General features: G+C 35.6%; 1 protein-coding gene across 10 annotated transcripts in view; it reads right to left on the reverse strand.

The window, feature by feature from the left end:
* Nucleotides 1-520: 520 nt before the first annotated feature.
* LOC106077817 (glutamic acid-rich protein-like) overlaps nt 521-19,270 on the reverse strand; it is a 95,583-nt gene continuing 76,833 nt past the window's right edge. For 6 of the 10 annotated variants that reach the window (XM_056009287.1, XM_056009286.1, XM_056009285.1 and 3 more), the window contains 6 exons: nt 19,058-19,093; nt 16,439-16,474; nt 10,338-10,373; nt 6,608-6,652; nt 5,482-5,565; nt 521-4,519 (listed from right to left, as the gene is read on the reverse strand). In XM_056009287.1, coding sequence (XP_055865262.1) covers nt 4,469-4,519; nt 5,482-5,565; nt 6,608-6,652; nt 10,338-10,373; nt 16,439-16,474; nt 19,058-19,093 — 288 coding nt within the window. In that variant the 3' untranslated portion in view covers nt 521-4,468. The remainder of the gene's footprint in view (nt 4,520-5,481; nt 5,566-6,607; nt 6,653-10,337; nt 10,374-16,438; nt 16,475-19,057; nt 19,094-19,270) is intronic. The other 4 variants (XM_056009289.1, XM_056009293.1, XM_056009294.1 and 1 more) reach the window with 4 other exon arrangements.

Genomic DNA, 19,270 nt, shown 5'->3' on the forward strand with positions numbered 1-19,270 from the left:
ATACACACAATATATAGGCCTATATTACTAAATTGATCTAAATAGAATATTTGATGAGCAACTCATAAAGTATTCAACACAAACATAAAGAAATCGAACACTGCAATGGCTTAAACATTTCTTATATAAGTAGGGTCTATCCCGATTTGTTTTAACACAAAAAAAGAGTATAAAAGTAAAAAAAAATATTTAACTCCAGTAACCAATTATTTACCAATTTGTGCAGCATTCACATTGGACTATAAATAGAAATAAAGTAATCGGTATCGGTTAAAGGGCATATACAGCTGAATTAAATTAAGCGTTAAAAAAACAAACAAATGCTAACAGTCGCTTTCTACCAACTATAGTATCATTAAAACACATCCATCTTTCTTTATCTATCCATAGCTACACACTGAATACATCGACCTCAGTTTTTCTAAAACCTTTCAAGAAAATAGATTTTTAAATTTTCTATGATTTTCATTGCATATTAAATAATGTTTCATTCATTCTTTCACAGAGTTATTTAAAAAAAAAATTATAACATATGTAATAATAATAACAAAATAATAACAAATTAATAATAACAATAATAATATTAATATTAATACTCGTTCTTTTCCAACAAAAAAATAATAATAATAATATACTAAAAAATACCTGACACATCACCAGATAAATTCCTCATTGGACACAGATAAAGGCACTACAATTAATTTTGTTTCACTCTTAACGAAATTCGACCCTGGCAGCGCTAGAGAATGAATTCTCGTTCGTATCTAACATAATAATAATATTTAATAATAATAAGAGTTGATTTCAATTGGCCAGATCTACCTTTTATTAATAAACACGAAGGATTGCAGATTGCGATTAGTGTTGGTGTTGGAGTGCTGCGATTTCATAACGTGAAATAATAGTGTAATAACGGAAGGGAGGCAACTCAACGACACATAGACGTTTATTTACACGACATCACAGGTACACAAAACAACATCTATCTTAGGCACTATCTCTCCATATTGGCTCTCTACTTGGGCGGAAATCGTTTGTCTCCTAATGTCAACATCCTTTCCTAGTCTGGTTACTAGAAGTGCGCATCTCTGCACTAGTCTGGCGGGCGGCGCGCATGGCAGAGACATAACATTGCCACCGTCTTAGCACTTTTCGTCCCGAAAAGAAACACTGCAGCTGAGGTTTGACAGTTCAGGTGGAGGTCGATCAGTCGGAGCCACAGGCGGCAGGGAGCGTGTTCTCCACGAAGCCATCCGCTCTGTTTTCCTCCAGTGCCGCTTTCTCTTTCTCCAGTTGACCAGGCTGTTGTTGCGACGATGACGTGGCCGTTTGACACACAAAGAGATAGTGTCGAGCACTGTTTTCTTCAGCACAGCCGTTGATCGGACACGCTGTCTCAGCAGACCTTCCAGACAGACGCCTCTCAAGGGAGCTGCAGGTTCACATGCAGCCACGTTGCAAACAAAGTCCAATGCACCGCAGTCATCCTCAGATAACAGTCTCACGTCCAGAAGATAGGTCTCTTCAGGTTCAAGTGGAAAATGACTTCCTCTGACAGCTCAGATTTAGAGTGGTTTGATTGACATTCATCTATGCCAATGTCGATGATGATGGTAGAAGTACACATGCCTTGTTGGTGGTTTTCTTGGCATCTAAATTCTATCTGTGATGCGCCGCAAGTACAGTTCATGCTAAACTTCTGGATGTAGTTGTCAAGCTTCGAATTTCCCTCGTGAGCACCGGCAGATAGGCAGAGGTCTTTAAGGTCCATAGCAGCAGGCTTAAACGCAGACCCAACGTTGTCTTGATCTGTCCAGCTCATTAAGGTACTGGTAAAGGTACAACTGAAACAAACGCTTCAGGCACGTAACAGACTTGAATTTCTTCATTTGTCTCTTTCCCTTCAATTCGATACATTCCGTTAAGATCGTTGCAGCAATCGTTGTCACGTTTCTTGTCTAGAAAGTCACGCCCACAAGACTTGCCCACAACACAGTCACAGACAGCGCTCCAATCCCCAGCGCCTCCATCACCACTGTTTGTGCAGCCACAGTCCTGACCAGGCAACTGCTCCTTCCCTAACGAGTTTATTCCTCCTTTTGCTTGTGACACAATTTTATCACTTTGGTCTATTTGGCCTTCTACTTGCAATACACTTTCATCTAGATTGTTCAACATTATGTTCCTGCTCATGTTTCCCATCATGTTCCCAATCATGTTCAGTTGTTCATCAAATGCATCCACATAGTCCTGGATCTTGCCAATGACCTCAACAATCCCAAGTTCAATTTCAAACGTGTAGGTCTCCGGATCTTCTTCTTCATTGATCAGGGCTTGTTGCAGACGAGCCGTGAGCGTTTCATTGCTACCGAGGGATTTTAAACCTCGGCCCCAAAGCTCTTGTCTAAGCTCTTTAATTGAGAGCTGATGTAATAGCTTCAAATATGTCAATCTTATATTATCTTATATAATACAGACGTTACTTCAAGCAGTTATAAAAACCATTCTTTATTATTAGTAAAATAAAGATATAAAATTCAGAAGACATACTTACTCTACACCATATATGAAACACATTTATGAAAACGTTTATAGATTTTTGTGTAATTTTCTTTTTATAATTGCACTGTAAAATAAATTAATTTCTGTCATACTATTTACCTACATCTACACACAAAAAATGTTTACTATCTTTTAAAGAGAAAAAAACCTATTAGTATGTATATAAGTTGAATATAATGCAATACAACAATTAATAAATAGTGTGGTCCTATACACTTTCAGCAACTATACCAATGCATAGGTTTTAAATACAAACATTTGCTTTCATTTATATTTTTATAGGGAATTTTTTTTTCCTAAGGCTTTGAATGAGAGTTTGGTCCGTTACAAAACAATTAGATAATCATTCAATAACATCAGTTAGTCCAGGGTCACATTGAAGTTCACCTTCATCTATCCCTTAGTCTGTTGGACCGTTTGGGAACCACGCAAGATCTGTCGACAGTCTTTCTCCCTCTGTCCTTTGCATTGGATTGAATTTCGTTCACTTCCCATAGCTTTCTCTGTCCTCCTCTTCTTCTTCTTCCTGGTACTGTTCCTTGAAGGAAGGTCTTTGAGAGTTCTGAGGACCTTGTGGTGTGGCCATAGAGTTTGAGCATACTTTTTTTGACAAAGCTTAACTGGTCATAGTGATGCAGTCTGGGATTTGGCCATATCTCCAAAACTATCAGCTCATTGAATACATATAAATATTAACAATGTAATAATAATAACTTTAACAAATTTCCATATCCTAAGGTATCAAGTCTTTAGTCGAACTAACAATACAACAGTATCAGCAACATTCTCGACACGAACACGTTTCTTCTTTTTGTATTGACGGAGATAGAGTTGTCGTTGTTGATAGGAGATAGAGTTGTCGTTGTTGATAGGAGATAGAGTTGTCGTTGTTGATAGGAGATAGAGTTGTCGTTGTTGATAGTTTGTAGTTCATAGTTTCTGAAATTCTTTCTGAAAATATTGAAACCTGCCTGAGTGGGCCACTTCGGGGGCCGACTTTGAGTGTGTCTCCACACTAGTTCTCTTTGTAACCAGTATTGTAATGTTTAAAAAATCAAAGTTCGAAATGTAATAATTATAAAATATTTAAATAAAATAATACTAATGAATTTATTAGAACAAAGCGTGTCTCCAAAATTGAGATATTTCAGCAATGTTCTTGTAAAGATATTCAAAACTTTTATATTGACTACAGAATTTCAAAATATAACCAACTTAATTAAATTATCAATTGAGTGTTATGCTTTCTTTTTCAAATTTACCTTTAAACTACTCACATTGAATAGTTAAAACCTAATACCAGTTTATTTCTTCACCCTAACCTTTTAAAATATTATTATCAATATACGAGGATAGCAATAATTATCTATAGTTTAATTTATAGCTAAGACTTAAAGTCATTAAAAAAACGTATTGTCTAAGATTTGTGTGTGTACATTCTCGACCTGGTTTTGTTGTTACGTTTGCTGGAAGAGTCTAACATCCTTGCTCAAACATGTCACCGGAGGGCCGAGAACAGTCCAGAGTCTAACATCCTTGCTCAAACATGTCACCGGAGGGCCGAGAACAGTCCAGAGTCTAACATCCTTGCTCAAACATGTCACCGGAGGGCCGAGAACAGTCCAGAGTCTAACATCCTTGCTCAAACATGTCACCGGAGGGCCGAGAACAGTCCAGAGTCTAACATCCTTGCTCAAACATGTCACCGGAGGGCCGAGAACAGTCCAGAGTCTAACATCCTTGCTCAAACATGTCACCGGAGGGCCGAGAACAGTCCAGAGTCTAACATCCTTGCTCAAACATGTCACCGGAGGGCCGAGAACAGTCCAGAGTCTAACATCCTTGCTCAAACTTGTCACCGGAGGGCCGAGAACAGTCCAGAGTCTAACATCCTTGCTCAAACATGTCACCGGAGGGCCGAGAACAGTCCAGAGTGCATTCCCGCTTTCTTCAGGATCTGGCAGGCAGATAAATGAAAAGTGTCAACATCTAACATATGCTATCAGAACGAGAACGCTGCTTGAGGAGATACAAAGGTGAAGTAAATAGGAGGCAATAAAGACAGGATCACAATCTGTCTGGTACCACACTACCATGGTGCTACACTACCATGGTGCTACACTACCATGGTGCTACACTACCATGGTGCTACACTACCATGGTGCTACACTACCATGGTGCTACAGTCCTATGTCACGTGATAAACTCTTTAGGACAAAGTGGTGTAGCTAGGGATTGCCCGGGGGGGGGGGGCTTGACCTTTTTAGGGGACCCTGTACTTCGACATTCACATCATGACATGAGATAATGTGCTTAATAAATATATAAGTGCTAATTAGAATTGTTACCGTATATAAGCAAAATAATAAAAAAATCATTAAGATAATGCACAAGTGACTTCAATTATATCATTCTTTCTGTGTAGCAAAGGCCTCTTTAACATGATCTAGGTCAATGATGTCTAGTAGTTTTGACTCCACGTGAATAGCAAGATTAGCAGTGTCTCAAAGCAATGGCAAAATATTTAATATTTAATGTAAAAGAAAATATTTAGGACATTCAATTAGGGCCCCTCAAGTTGGGACCCGAGGGGACCCCCCCTCCCTTACCCTAGCTACGCCACTGTTTGGACATGTGAGATGTTTGTGACTTAACTGTCAAAGCTACTGGCACAACATTTTTAAAAAAGATGAGAAAAGGATAAAAGAAGAAAAAAAACACAAAGATTAAAGATAAAGATTAAAAATTAAAATTAAAGATTAATATTAAAGATTAAGATTAAGATTAAGATTAAAGATTAAAGATTAATATTAAAGATTAAAGATTAAAGATTAAAGATTAAAGATTAAGATTAAAGATTAAGATTAATATTAAAGATTAAGATTAAAGATTATGCGACGTCGAAAGTTAACAACATACCGATCGTAATATCATCTGAATGGTGTCAATTGACCTCCCAGATGTCTGTAAGTCTTTGAATATCTTTTGTAAAATTACCATCGTCTGTCAAAAGAGGTGTCATTCGATGTTTTTGAGTGAACACTTGTAATGTAATCAGGAGTTTTGTTTCTCTCTAACGAACCTTAACCGTGTCAGTATCAAGAGTATTCGTTTCCTAGTGTAACAATAATGTATTAGCAATATTAACTACCTCATGACCAAACACCAGAGAGGTCAATCTACTCCCTGACTCGCACCCCCACCCCCCAACACACAATTGAGAGGTGCTGCAGATTTAGGAAAGTAAATTGATTTTTTTTCATTCAATGAATGTCGATAGTTTCCGTGACTTAAAAATAACTATAACGTTCATATTTAAACTGATACTACTATTATTATTATTTATTGTATGGTGACAATATTGGCAAGGCTGCTTCCTTGTAACACGGCAGATCATTTCTACGCTGAAGAAGAAGTCTTTGTTACAGCAATCCAGAACTTGAATTAGGGACAACAACTTAGGAGAAACATATCCCGAAACTCAATGTCATACTAGTTGGAAAACCGAAATGGAAGAACAAAGAAAATATAAGAACCTAAGTTTGGAGATAGACACTGCACTAGCGAATTCAATGAATTGTATTTCTCTCTTACGAAGCTCAACCCTTGCAATTACAGAGTATGAATATTATTTCGTTTTTCACATAATAATAATAATAAAATAATAATAATAATATTTTATTAGATGGGGACAATATTGAAAGGCTGCTTCCTTAACATTGCTCAAAGCAGGTCATCTCTACACTGAAACAGAAGGCTTTGTTACAGCAATTCAGGGAGTAAATAGGACAAAACATTACGAGAAACATATTCCAGAACTAAATATTGTTGACAAATGCCGAAAGTGTGGAAATGTGGGTGAGTCAATTAAACACAATATGGCAGGACGTTCAGCCCTATCAGAATATGCTTACCTACGTCACAATAACCAAGTTGCAAAGCTAATACACCAACATTAAGCTAGATTCACCGTAAAAGGGTGTTACTGCAATACAATATTACTATACATACCATTCACCAGAAGTATTGCATTTGATATACTTACTTTACGATAATTGACTTGTATGTTGTAATCAGTTGAATATAACAACTGAAAGGGAAAACAATATATTTGTAAGAGAGTAGCACAGTGGCATGATATTCCATTCCAAAGATAAAAGATTACTGCAATGTTATACATTACTTTTCCAAGCCAGTTACAGCTTTTAGATTCTCTCATTTGTGATTCTAACATAACAAAACCGTTGTCCGACACTGATGTATATAAGTTTTCCAATTTGTCTTATGTGCCTGTGCAAGAGCTTTTCTTTCGGCCACAAACGTGTGTCGCGTGACTCGTGAGAGCATTCCAACTGTCTATTCAAGAGGCAATCTATGCAGTGAGGGTAAAATGATGCCAGAGTTCCACTTCATAGCGTTGAAGCTTGACAAAACGATCCTCTTTGTTTGGCATGTGGTCATCCCCCTATTTGGTTTCCAACCAAGCGCAGATGTTGAAAGATAAGTAGCTAAGTTAATATTACTCAAGTCGAGTAAGTTACCCAACTAACATTACATGTTACATTTTCACGTAGCTGACGGTGTCAAAATCATGGGTTCGATAACCGGTTTGAGCCAAATAAAAATTAAATTTATTTTTATTTTATTTTAAGTTGTATAAGGAGGTATTGTGTTTTTGTAAAAATGTATTTTTTTTACTGTTTTTCTTATTGATGTTGTTTTCCTATCGCTTCCTCTGTCTTACTCTTCTTATTTTTCCGAGTACTGTTCCCTGAAGATAGGTCTTTGCGAGCCATGAGGACCTTGCAATGTGGCCATAGAGTTTGAGTTGACGTTTTTTTTGACAGTAGTTAGCAGGTCATTGTGGGTCCAATTGCTGTATTAATCCAGTTTCTAATCTCTTCATTTGTGATGCGTTCTTTGTGACACCTAAGATCTTTCTGAATTATCTTAGCTTCATTGTTAGGATCCTCTTCTCGAGGTCTGCATTCAGCGTCCAAGATTTGCATGCATATAAGAATGTGGCCGTGACCAGGGAGCGCATCAGTCTGAGTTTAGTGTCGAGGGCTATGCCTTTGTCTGTCCAGATTGTATTGAGTTTCGCAAGAACTGCTGTGGACTGTGCAATTCTATCCGGTAGTTCAGGTTTGATTCCTTCAACTGCGACAATAGCTCCAAGGTATTTGATACTTCTGAAATTTGTTAGCTTTTCGCTACCAATGCTGATGTCCCTTCTCTAGACTGTTCATTTCTATTTCTACAGCGTTTACCCGATAAAATAGCATGGACAAAAATCTGACAAGTATGGAAGTATTATCACGTGTTTTTGTAGTGAATATAAGTAAAAACGAAGTATATTCAAATTATGAATTTTTTGCTTAATATGAATTGTGTTCATTTATGTTTGTATATTCATAATTTACACAAAGAAATGTTTCCCATAAAAATGCCTGAAAAATAAAATTGAAACAATCAAGAAAATATTTTTAAAAAGAACCACAGGAAAAGCCAACATTATATTAATCGTAGTTGTATCAATTAGTATGGATCAGTCATTTACTTAAGTGTGTAATAGATCTAAACTAACAATCTGTGCGATTAGAAATATTTTTAGAAATATTTTCAGAGATCCTGAAACAAATAAGAATATTTCGGCCGCAAGTGAGTACACTGGAAGACTCTGCTAAATGAGTCATAACTTAAGCAAGGCTACGGCTGTACAAACGGTTAGGACGTAGACTCTATGGGTTGTAGCGCCGTTTGTGTCTGTGATGCTGGCGAAACATACGAGCGTGGCTTTCAAGACAAGAAATGAGAAAATACTTGCTGCGACGATCTCAGCGATAAGTTCAGACTTGTAAAGAAATAGAGAGATAAAGAAACAAAAGAAGAAGTCTGGACTCAAGCTCAATCAGGCAGATCAAGACAAGGTCCTAGCCAGCTGTTGTGGACCTTAAAGCCTCTGTTTATCTGTTAGTAGCTACGATAAGAACTTAAAGCATGAAATCCTGAAGACCATCTTTGATGCGTCACATTAATGTCACTATATGAAATTGTTAATACGGGCCCCAAACAAAGCCAAGGCAGAAATCTGTATATTCGGCGCCTCGCACTGAGGATTCCAAAGCCAAGAAACCTAGCAACAAGGTCTGGACCTAACAGATGTAAAGGTCATCTGTTTCTATGGTCCACGTTTATCGAGGGTGTCAACTGGCGATTCTGAAATATTGACATACAATGATAGAAATTTGCAAAAATCAGCTTCCAAAATTGTAAATACATAAAATAAGAGATTTTTCTAAAACTTCAGAGTAAATAAATTATTCACAGAATGCCACTCCGCTGACTCCCACAAGACATTCAGTGTTGGGATCTAGTATGTAACTAGAAGGCAGGAGAGTCAAAGGTCGCCTACTTTTAAGGTGTCATGTTGAATGCAAACGAAAAACATGCAGCTCTTCAAAATCGACTCTCCCCATTAGGGAAATGAGGCACTGAATAGATCCACACGGAGAGCAAGCATAAAGGAAGGGGCCTGGGTGAAAGTGCAACAGCGCCTGGGGATTAAAGCATTGGCCTCTTTAGTCACACGAGGAGCTTCAAAAGGAAACCTTCTCACAACGTCAACAAATGCCACAGATTATTATTTTTTTTTTAAGTTTAACATTTAGCGTCATAAAAGGTCTGATACAATTAGATCTAATTGACAAAAATATTAAAACTTCTTAGACGACGCTATAGGATGTTTCTTTTTTTTAAATCTGAAAACCCTATTATAGAGCTCTATAGGACAGTCTCAAAGAAACGTTGGGAAGTATTGGACACTATTTTGGATCAAACTAATCCATTTAATAACAGTAAGGGCTGCCTTGTCGGTCATCTCGATGATCCCAGGTTCATACCCGCTCACTACCAACCCCAGTCGTCTTGCGGGACGTTGGGGCTAGGATACAGATCTTCTTCAACTCTGAAGGAACAACCGAGACAAGCAAAAAACTAGATAAAGATTGCAAAATAGAAAGCTGAAACACTTGTATTCTTCAGTGTCTCCTAAACATGTACATACATTGTATGGGAAAGTAAGGCTATGTGATATGGTGTTCGTTGTTGAGTTGTAAGGAGTAAAGTTCCTCTTTCAGACCTTGCGATCTAAGGGGCAGATGATATAAATGTCATCTGTTTCTGTGGCCCACGTTAAGCGAGGGTGTCATGTGGCCAACACAACGACTTTTCTCCAACTAATGTCATTTAAGACTGGGTGGACTCAGCGGCGCCTTAAAATCCCGAAAATGAAAATATAGAAATTATAAATCAGAAATTAACTATCGTCAGAACGATCTCGCAAACACATGAAATCTTCTTCTCCAGGCATATGTCAAACAAGGTTTGGTTCTTGTAAATAAACATAAAAGGAGATGGAGGGTTACTAAAAGAGATATAACTCGATTGAGCTTAGCATCCGACGTCATGAGTAGACTGTGGGGATTGAGTTTTATACAGCAGCGTCGCAGTTTCTAGTTAAAAATAAGAAAATATAACTTCATTGTCACCTTGCAGCGATGTTTCTAAGACAGATTCTCTGAAATGGAGACACTTGTAACTGGTTGAAGGTTTTACAGTTTTTTTTTAATTGTAAAGTTTTCGAAGTATTCTAATTTTATTTAAGATTTTTTTTTTTTGCAAATAAAATAAATTAATCCAGTGAACTTACATCACGTAGTTTAAGTTAATAGTAGATTGGGCTCATACAAAAAAAAAAAAGAATGTTTACTCACAAACGATATTAAAATTTCGTGTTTTTCTGGATCCATCTGAAAACAAAAACTCCTCCTTTAGAAATGGTCTTTAATTTCTCACTCAATATTTTTCCAGTAATGCTTCATAGTTTTAAATAGCATTTTAAGTGAGCTTGCACAATTAAGTTCTTCTGTTAACAGTCTAGTCATGGAACTATACTAAAGGAACGACGACTTCAAAACAGGTCTTTGCGCATCCTTTATGCGCATCCTACACAGTATTTAAAAAAAAATACATAAACAAAGAAGGATTTTACGCCTCGAACGCACGCAATTTACTCGTGTTGATTAGAAAATGTTTTTTAGCTCTTTATAAACAGATTTTTAAAAACTTCATCCCTTTTCAGACAAGCTGTTATGGTAGATATAATTTTTTAGAGTAAGAGACCATCACAAAATTATTTTATTTCAAAAATTATATGTTTTCAGGGATTCCAACGTTGTTTTTGTCTACTAGATCTGGTGCAGTTTTATGTGCTGCTTGCAGATGAGCCAACCGTTCCGAATTAAGCGGAACCGTCCTGCTAAAACATAAAAAAATTAATTAAAACTCACATGTTATGCCGTTCCTCAATGGCACTTTTATTTTGTTACGCAAAGTCCGAACTCAGACAAAATAAATCGTCATTATGTTTTTATTAATATAAAAAGAAAAAATTGAATATAAAATTCATTTATTGTTTATATTTTATCCTATAGTGCATTAGGTTAAGCTAAGCGCTAATGCTTCGTTTATTCAATGACAAGGGTAATGTATAATCATGTCAAAATATTTTTCCGATATGTCTCTAACACATTGATTTCTAGAAAAAGAATAGAATTTAGTAAGGACAAGGATTCTAGACTATGTCTAAATACTAGTACGGACTTATTTGAAAACTTGGTCTTGAATGTAGATCCAGATTTACTGCCTATTTGATCTACTAGGTCTAGAACTAGATTCAAGTTGTAGTCTTGACTACATGACCGGGGATGAAGTGACCGGGGATGAAATGACCGGGAACAAAATATCTACATCTATATAGATTATCTATCAGAGAGATAGAGAGAAAGAGAAAAAAGAGACACTTTAGGACTCTAGATCTGCTCTAGAGTATTTTGTAAATAAAATCTAGACTTTACCCATATCAGGATACAACTTTTTTACATTACCTCTATATTTATACATGTTAAATTTCAATAGTTTTTAATGGCGTTGAATTTTAATTTTATTCGTATCTAATGTTACACTTTTGTAATTTAAATAAAAATGAATATATTAAATGTTGCTCATTTCATGATTTTTACAATTTTTACAATTACTATTTGTTAGATAAAATGATCAGATGATGAAAGTAACAGGGGATGAAATGACCGGTGGATGAAATGACCGGTGGATGAAATGACCTGGAGATGAAATGACCATGGGATTTAATGACCGGGGATGAAGTGACTGGGGATGAAATGACCGGCCACCAGATATTTATTCTATATCTAGAGTAGAACTTGTAGTACTGCAGGCTAAGATAGGATAGTTAATAAAGTTTAAAATTATTTGAATTAGAATATTTGAGTCTACTAAGGTGTTAAAGCTGAGATTTTACATCTAAAATATATTTCAAATTATTATACAGTCTGGATTGAAATTCTAGATCTATTTCTGTAATTTGTAATGTAGATTCAAGATCTATAATGACAATGTTAGATCTAGATGAAGATGTGTATGTAAAAGGATTTTTTAAAAACTATTAATTAAGGAAGTCAAACTGAAAAGTCATCTTTAGATTTCAAGCATTTATGGGACATAATTATGATACTTATATTACATTTGTTTCCATTTTTTTTCTAATTCATGCTATATATACAGAGAGATTTTTAAATAAAAAGCGGAATAGCAATATTTTAAAAGTAGTATTTGAAGCTTACATTTTTGTGCGCAATGTGATTAATAAGCTAAACACATATGCCTTCAAGTTTCTCTTTAAGACCCTTTGAAATATCTAATTTTCAACATGTTTTCCTCATTGTGGGTCTTGATGGCAGGCATGTCTTGCTACTCGTATAATTATTTTTTTGTCGACAGCGCAATATCCTGCTATTTTTCTAACCAAAAAAAAAAAAAGAGAAGTGCTTATAAATTATATACGTTCCTTCTGAGCAAGATAATAAAGTCCTACATTTATTCATGTAGGCCTAAAAGTTTAGTATATGATTATGTGTATGTTTAATTTTCTAGTTTAAAAAATGCTCGATATGCCCTTTAAACGGTGACTGAAAATGACAAAGGCATAGATCTAATGCTAGGTTCGCCCCATTCAGCGTAGTATATATAATTGAATGTAAGCAGTACCTATGTATTTATGTATGTATGTATTCGATATAATTTTTATAAATCAAATAAGAACATAAAATTTAAATGTTATTTAACCTTGGTTAGGCCTATAATGGAATATGCATCCTCTGACTTTTATAAATATTGCACAAATATAATAGCCTCTAAATATACCGTCTGCAAATAAGTCTACTTTCAATAGATCCAATAGGCGTACAATTTATTTTCATAATCTAGATTTTTAAAAAATCTCTTAATACTATTAGATTTAATACTTAATAGATTTTAGATCTGTAACAATTTACTTTTTAATAAAAGGGTTTCTATCGATCGCAGGTTTATTAACTTCTTTTACATTAGGCCTATATTTAGGCCTACGTTTTGTATTAATAACTGTTCTTATGGAAATATGAGTTAAAATAATGAGAGATAGGAATGACACTCTATACGGATTCCGTTTTTTTAATGTATATAAGTAGGCCTACATTTATAAGTAGCGCATAAAAAATTACCCAGATCTAGTAGAAAATACCTAACATGAACTTTACTAAACGAACAGCAACTTCAAAACAGAAGCATCTACTTGAGTGAATTTGACGCGAAGGGTGATCAAAAATAAAATCATTTGTAAAAATCTCTTACTGTAATAAATTATATCTGCCATAACAGCTTCTCTAAAATGGATAAAGTTTTCATTAATCTGTTTATAAAAAGCTAAAAAAAACATTTCCAAATCAACACCTATAAATCACGCGCGTTTGAGGCGTAAAATCTTTCTATGTCTCCATCATTTTATTTTGTAGGGATTGCAGGATGCGCGAGAACATGCGCAAAGAACCCGTTTTCTATACGTCTTTGTAAAAAAAAAAACTCAAAGTCGTCGTTCCTTTAGTATAGTTCCATGATTCAACTCTTTACTTATGAAAAGAAAAATATGAGTCGAGTGGGGGAACTTCCGCTAACGCCATGTTAAAATAAAAAGACAAGAAAATTTAATTTGAAGATGATTATATTTTTACAAATTGTTACAGTCGAATGTCGTAACATAGTTTTCAATGTGTCACCATTTTTTTTTTCTTAAGATAAATATCTAGGAAAATCGATAGAGCCGTTTCCAAATACCTGTCCAGTTTACAGTCCAACTCATATATTTTAAAACCCTTCAAGAGTCTGATAGTTAATAGCAGAAATCGTAAAAAAAATGAACGTGTACAATAAGTTATTAAAATATCAGTGGAACAATGCAAGTAAAGTTTCCCTTTCTGACCTGCGATCGATAGGGCTATTAAAGATTTGTTAATAAATGCTAATCAACTTTAATTCAATCAGTAATAGAGTTTCGGGCAATTAGGTGAAAAAAAAATACTGTATTTAAAATTTAAAAGTTTATCGAAAGGATCAGTAACACGACATATAGCGACAGCATCCGGATCCGGCGGATATGAAATTTTACTATCCGGCCCAATCAGGCTAAAGCTGCTTATTGAAAAGTTATATCAGGTGCACCCCTTATAAAATATTACTAATATTTAAACGTTTATACAGCTTTTGAAGAATGCAAACAGTTTTTATTGAAACTAAGGCAAAGGACAGAGAAGAATGGAGAACGACGGTTGACAGATCCCGTGTGTAGCCCCAACGTCCAACAGATTAATGGACAGGTGAAGGTGAAGTCAAATGTGAACCTGGCCTAACTGTTGTTATTGAATGATTATCTAATTGTTAATTGTTTTGTAAATGGCCAATCCCTCATTCAAAACATCAGCAAATTAGACTTACTTAGACTTAATTCCTCCCGCGCCGTTCGGCGCATTGGGCGGCAAGCTGTTTCCATAAAATTCTGTCATTGGCAATGTCTGAAGCCTCCTCCCACCTGGTGTCCACTGTTCTTAGGTCCTCCATGAAGGTGTGTCGCCAAGTAATACGTGGACGTCCCTGTTTGCGCTTTCCACGTATTGGCTTCCATGTTATCGCAACTCTTGGTGTGCTTAATTCATTTTGTCGTAGAACATGTCCCGCAATCCTCATGCGACGTTCTGTCACAACTTCACTAAGTGTTCGATTCCCAGTTCGGCATAGGATTTTCTTGTTTGAGACCCGATCTGGGTTAGGGGTTAGGGTTAGGGTTAGGGGTTAGGGTTAGGGGTTAGGGTTAGGGGATATATCAATTGTATGAAGACCCACCAATAGTGACCGAAATAAAAAAAGAACAAAATACGTTGGGCAGGTCACCTTGAAAGAATGTCAGACAACAGAGGAGCGAAAATCGTATATAGGCAAAAACCAAAAGGCAGGCGACCCAAAGGCAGACCCCGATGGCGATGGATTGAAGATGTGGAAGCAGATCTGCAACAGCTTGGGGTTAGGCGTGGAGACGAAAGGCCCAGGAGATATCTAAATGGAAGTTTGTGTTGATGCAGGCCAGAGCCCTCCATGGGCTGTAGCGCCACTGGAATGGATGGATGGATTGCTTTAAACTCTATCACTGATTGAATGAAAGTTGATCAGCATTTATTAATAAATGTAAGCCTAGTTACTGAGATGTATATATTTGGATATAAACTACAGGACTAGAACCTAGATAATAGAGTAATGTAACAGATAATACGTTTTTGTACATTATGGCGATTTTCATACATAGCGAAAAACTATAATTAGCAATTTTTCGGCGTATCCGGTGTACAAAATAAAGGAAAAATTGAAACGTTATGTTGTTGTATATGGCACTTATTTTTGCAGATTTTAAGAATTGCAATCAAATGTTCTAAGCTCTTCCATTTGTAGCACAGAATAATTGCAATTTCACTTTATGATTTAAAACTTATTTAAAAACAAATGGGAGAATAGCAAGCGGTGATAAAGTAGATTTGATACATAATAAACTGCAACTTTAAGTTGCAGCGTCCTTGACATTCTTTAGTTTATTGCGACAATCTGCAAATGTGTTTATGAAACACACAATAAATATTTTAGCGCACTGACCATATGTTCATTTGGATGGTGCAAGAAAAGCTGGCTGACTAGCCAGAAGGACTTTCTCTCAATAGGACCACTGACAAGAAAACTTGTGGAGGTATTTGGAAAAGTATCACTACGAGGACAGTCAAGGGAGAGATGGCACTTCGTTTACGGGGGAAAAATGTCGTTTAGTCTGTTGACGTCATCAGTTTCTGTCCAAACATAACAACTTTGGCTCCGAATTTTTAACTATTCGATACATAAATCTGTATGTATTCCTACTAGCAATGACAACAATATGCTTGTAAATATTGCAACATATATTGAAATGTTGTAGAAAACAGCTAGAAATGTGGAGAAAAAACAAAAAGTAAAAGAAGGCATGTTTACAAAACAAAATATTTATACATTTAAAAAAAATATATATAGGCCTATAAGTTCTTAATTTTAATTGAAATTTCAAAAATTTACATCATTTTCCATGAATATCTATCGCCAATAAATTTCCTTTAAAGATAAAATGATATGATTAACCACTAATCAGAAAGATGTAGACCAAATAATGAAACAGTGAAATCACGTTTTACCTGCGTCCTTTGTCTTGCATGCCTGATATGCAGTCATTTTCTTCATGACATGCAATGTTCAATCTAAAAGAAATGTTCTGTCTAATTTTTACGGAAAATTTTTGCTTTTAGCTATTAAATATTCATTTATTTCCAACATTATTTTTTTTGTTTAGTTGTACTATCAACTATCATTCAAATCGTATTTGTTTTCCTTTAGGACAAAAAAAAAAGGGCGAACTTACTAAAGTCTTGAGTAATTGCTTTGCTTGGGAACTAAGCTGAAAGGAAACAAATACAAATACAAATAGTATCAAAAGAATTGGGCGAAAGGCCGGATTTATATACAGGCAACCCAATCTTTAGTTTATGGCCCCCAAGTAATAATTAGCACTGACAGCTAATATCTGGGAGGACAAAGGTCCCACAATTGTCCCTCAAACAGCTGAAGGACTTTTCAGGTCTAATTACGCACTGATGGGGGTGGGGCTTTAGGGGTAAACCCTTGGCATCCAAACAGAGTGGGTTTATGGTTCGAATCACTGTGAAGGCTTGGATTTTAAATGTACGTTTTTTTAGGCCCCTCCCCGAAACTGCCCAATCTACTGAATGCCTGACATTAGGGCAGTATCTGGTCGGCCAGAGAAACAGATGAACTTTGCTTGATAGATAAATAGATTGCATGGTCTGAAAGGTCTACTTTAGTTTACATTGCTTAAACACATTCTAGAACAATAATACTAAGAAGTATAATGAGTCCTGTTCAAATTATATGCAAACGTAACCGCTCTTCTTTTTAAAGAAAAGTGTTACAGTGTTAAAGTGAAATATGCCAGTTATATAAATTGATGTACATAAGAAAGCACGTTGTTATATAATGAATTTGGATATTGAAGTAGTTTTTCTACCACATTTGATCTAATAGGATATCGTCAGTTTCAATGCTTTTGATTGCTTATACATTTTCCCGACAAGTTTGACAAAATAAAAGTATATTGAAAATAAAATAGTTAATCTGCAGAAATTTTTATTCTATTTTAAACAGTCACAAAATAAAAAAAAAATTCTTTGACAAATTTTATTCTGTTTGGGCATTTTTAAATAATGAAGGCGCGGTGGCTGAGTGGTAAAGCGCTTGGCTTCCAAACCGGAGAGTCCCGGGTTCGAGTCCTGATGAATACTAGGATTTATTTAATTTCGGAAACTATGTTGAAGAGGGGGTTTTATCGTAAATTTCCCAAAGAAGTCCGTGAAACTCTCTAATACCACCACCTCCACCCCTCTCCAATCCCATCCCCACAATCTCTTTTATCCTTTCCCCTTTTGACATCTGCCAAACTCGACTCAAAAACCCTTTGGCTACTCTCATAGAACTTTGAGTGTGTACTTTGCTTTTTTTTATATGAAGAGGGGGGAGGAGTTTATAGTAAATTTCGGAGGGGGTTTTAAAATCTAAATCTTCCTTAGCTATGCTCTTGGAATTAGGGGATTGTCGTTTGCATTATTTTTTTGTTTTGTTTTATAGAAGAGGGTTGTTTAACTTCGCTGGGGCAATGTGATGGCTTAGTAATAAAATCTCACCTAAATTAACAAAAGCAAAGCAAAAAATCAGTCAGCAAACTCCGACCCCTTCCCCTTGTGGGGGATTTCATTTGGGGGGGGGGTTGAACCCCCATAATCCTCACTAGCTACGCCCAAGTATAGCCTATATATCTATATAAGCATATGTATATAGCCTAAATATAGCCTCTTTAGTCACACAAGAAGTTGCAAAGGGAAAAGATCGTCTCTCGAGACGTAAAATGCCACAGAAAATGCCACAGATATATATATATATATATATATATATATATATATATATATATATATATATATATATATATATATATATATATATATATATATATATATATATATATATATATATATATATATATATGTGTGTGTGTGTGTGTGTGTGTGTATGTGTGAGTGTTATGCTACAGGCGAGCATCACTCATCTCCCATTACTTTTCATCCTACTATTTTATGTAATGTTAGTGATTACTATTCACTTTGACTAGTAAACCTCTACTTTATGTAGACATTATTTACCTTCCCTAATGACTTTTGTTTTGGTTTTGTTTTGTTAACTCCCCTGATAACATTCTTTAGAATTAAATTTTTAGCTCCATTAGCTCCATTTAAATATCACACATTGTAGCATCAGTGCTTTTTTTATATTTGTGAAGTTAAGCATGGGCTTATCAGATTCATTCTGAACTGTTCTTCGCAGAAGGCCTCTACATCCCCGCATTGTCATTAAGGCTAACAAGCTTGTTTTGTATCATTGCAGCCAGTCTCTTCTTTAAGTGATCTCCCTTTCTGCTTAGAACTATTCACCCATGAAGGTCATCATAGACTTAGTAACCTCTGTGTAGACCCGACACTGGCTTGTGCAGCCGGTAGCCGCAGTTGATCCATTGCCCATAATAACATCTAATAATGATTTAAACCCTAACCCTTTGTACAGCCTCCCATCACATACTTTTATTTGTATACTTCTAACCTGTTTCCTTTTGGAAATAAATACCCATTTATTGTAAATTTATATTCAACTCTTCACCCTTTACCTACAGCTGGATCTGTGCCTGCACTTATAAAACCTTGTGCAAAGTGAAGTCTCCATAAATTAAAACCCTAGACGAAAGAGAGCGAACACACACACACACACGCACTCCACTTGTCACACCAATATGTGATCATGGCATTGAATGGGCTCAAGGAACTATTCATCTTTAGTTTTTCATTCCGATCAACTTAGGTGAAATTTGACCATATTTATTTAACCAGAGATTGTTCAAATAAAAGAAAGATTGTCTTACAGTTGATTTGGGAAAATCTTTAGTTTCTTGATCTATCTGGAAAAAAAATGTAATTAAGACGTTTATAAATACATCTCATCTCGTTCATTTCTATTCTAATTAAAACATTGTTGAGACAGATTTTGAACATTTTTGATAAATTCATTTTTAACTTCTAAAACTCGAACCTACTTTTTCAGATAAAAAAGTTATAGCGAGGACAAGAGTTCTGAG

Source organism: Biomphalaria glabrata, chromosome 13 (assembly GCF_947242115.1).
Source record: "Biomphalaria glabrata chromosome 13, xgBioGlab47.1, whole genome shotgun sequence".
Taxonomy (NCBI): Eukaryota; Metazoa; Mollusca; class Gastropoda; family Planorbidae; genus Biomphalaria; species Biomphalaria glabrata.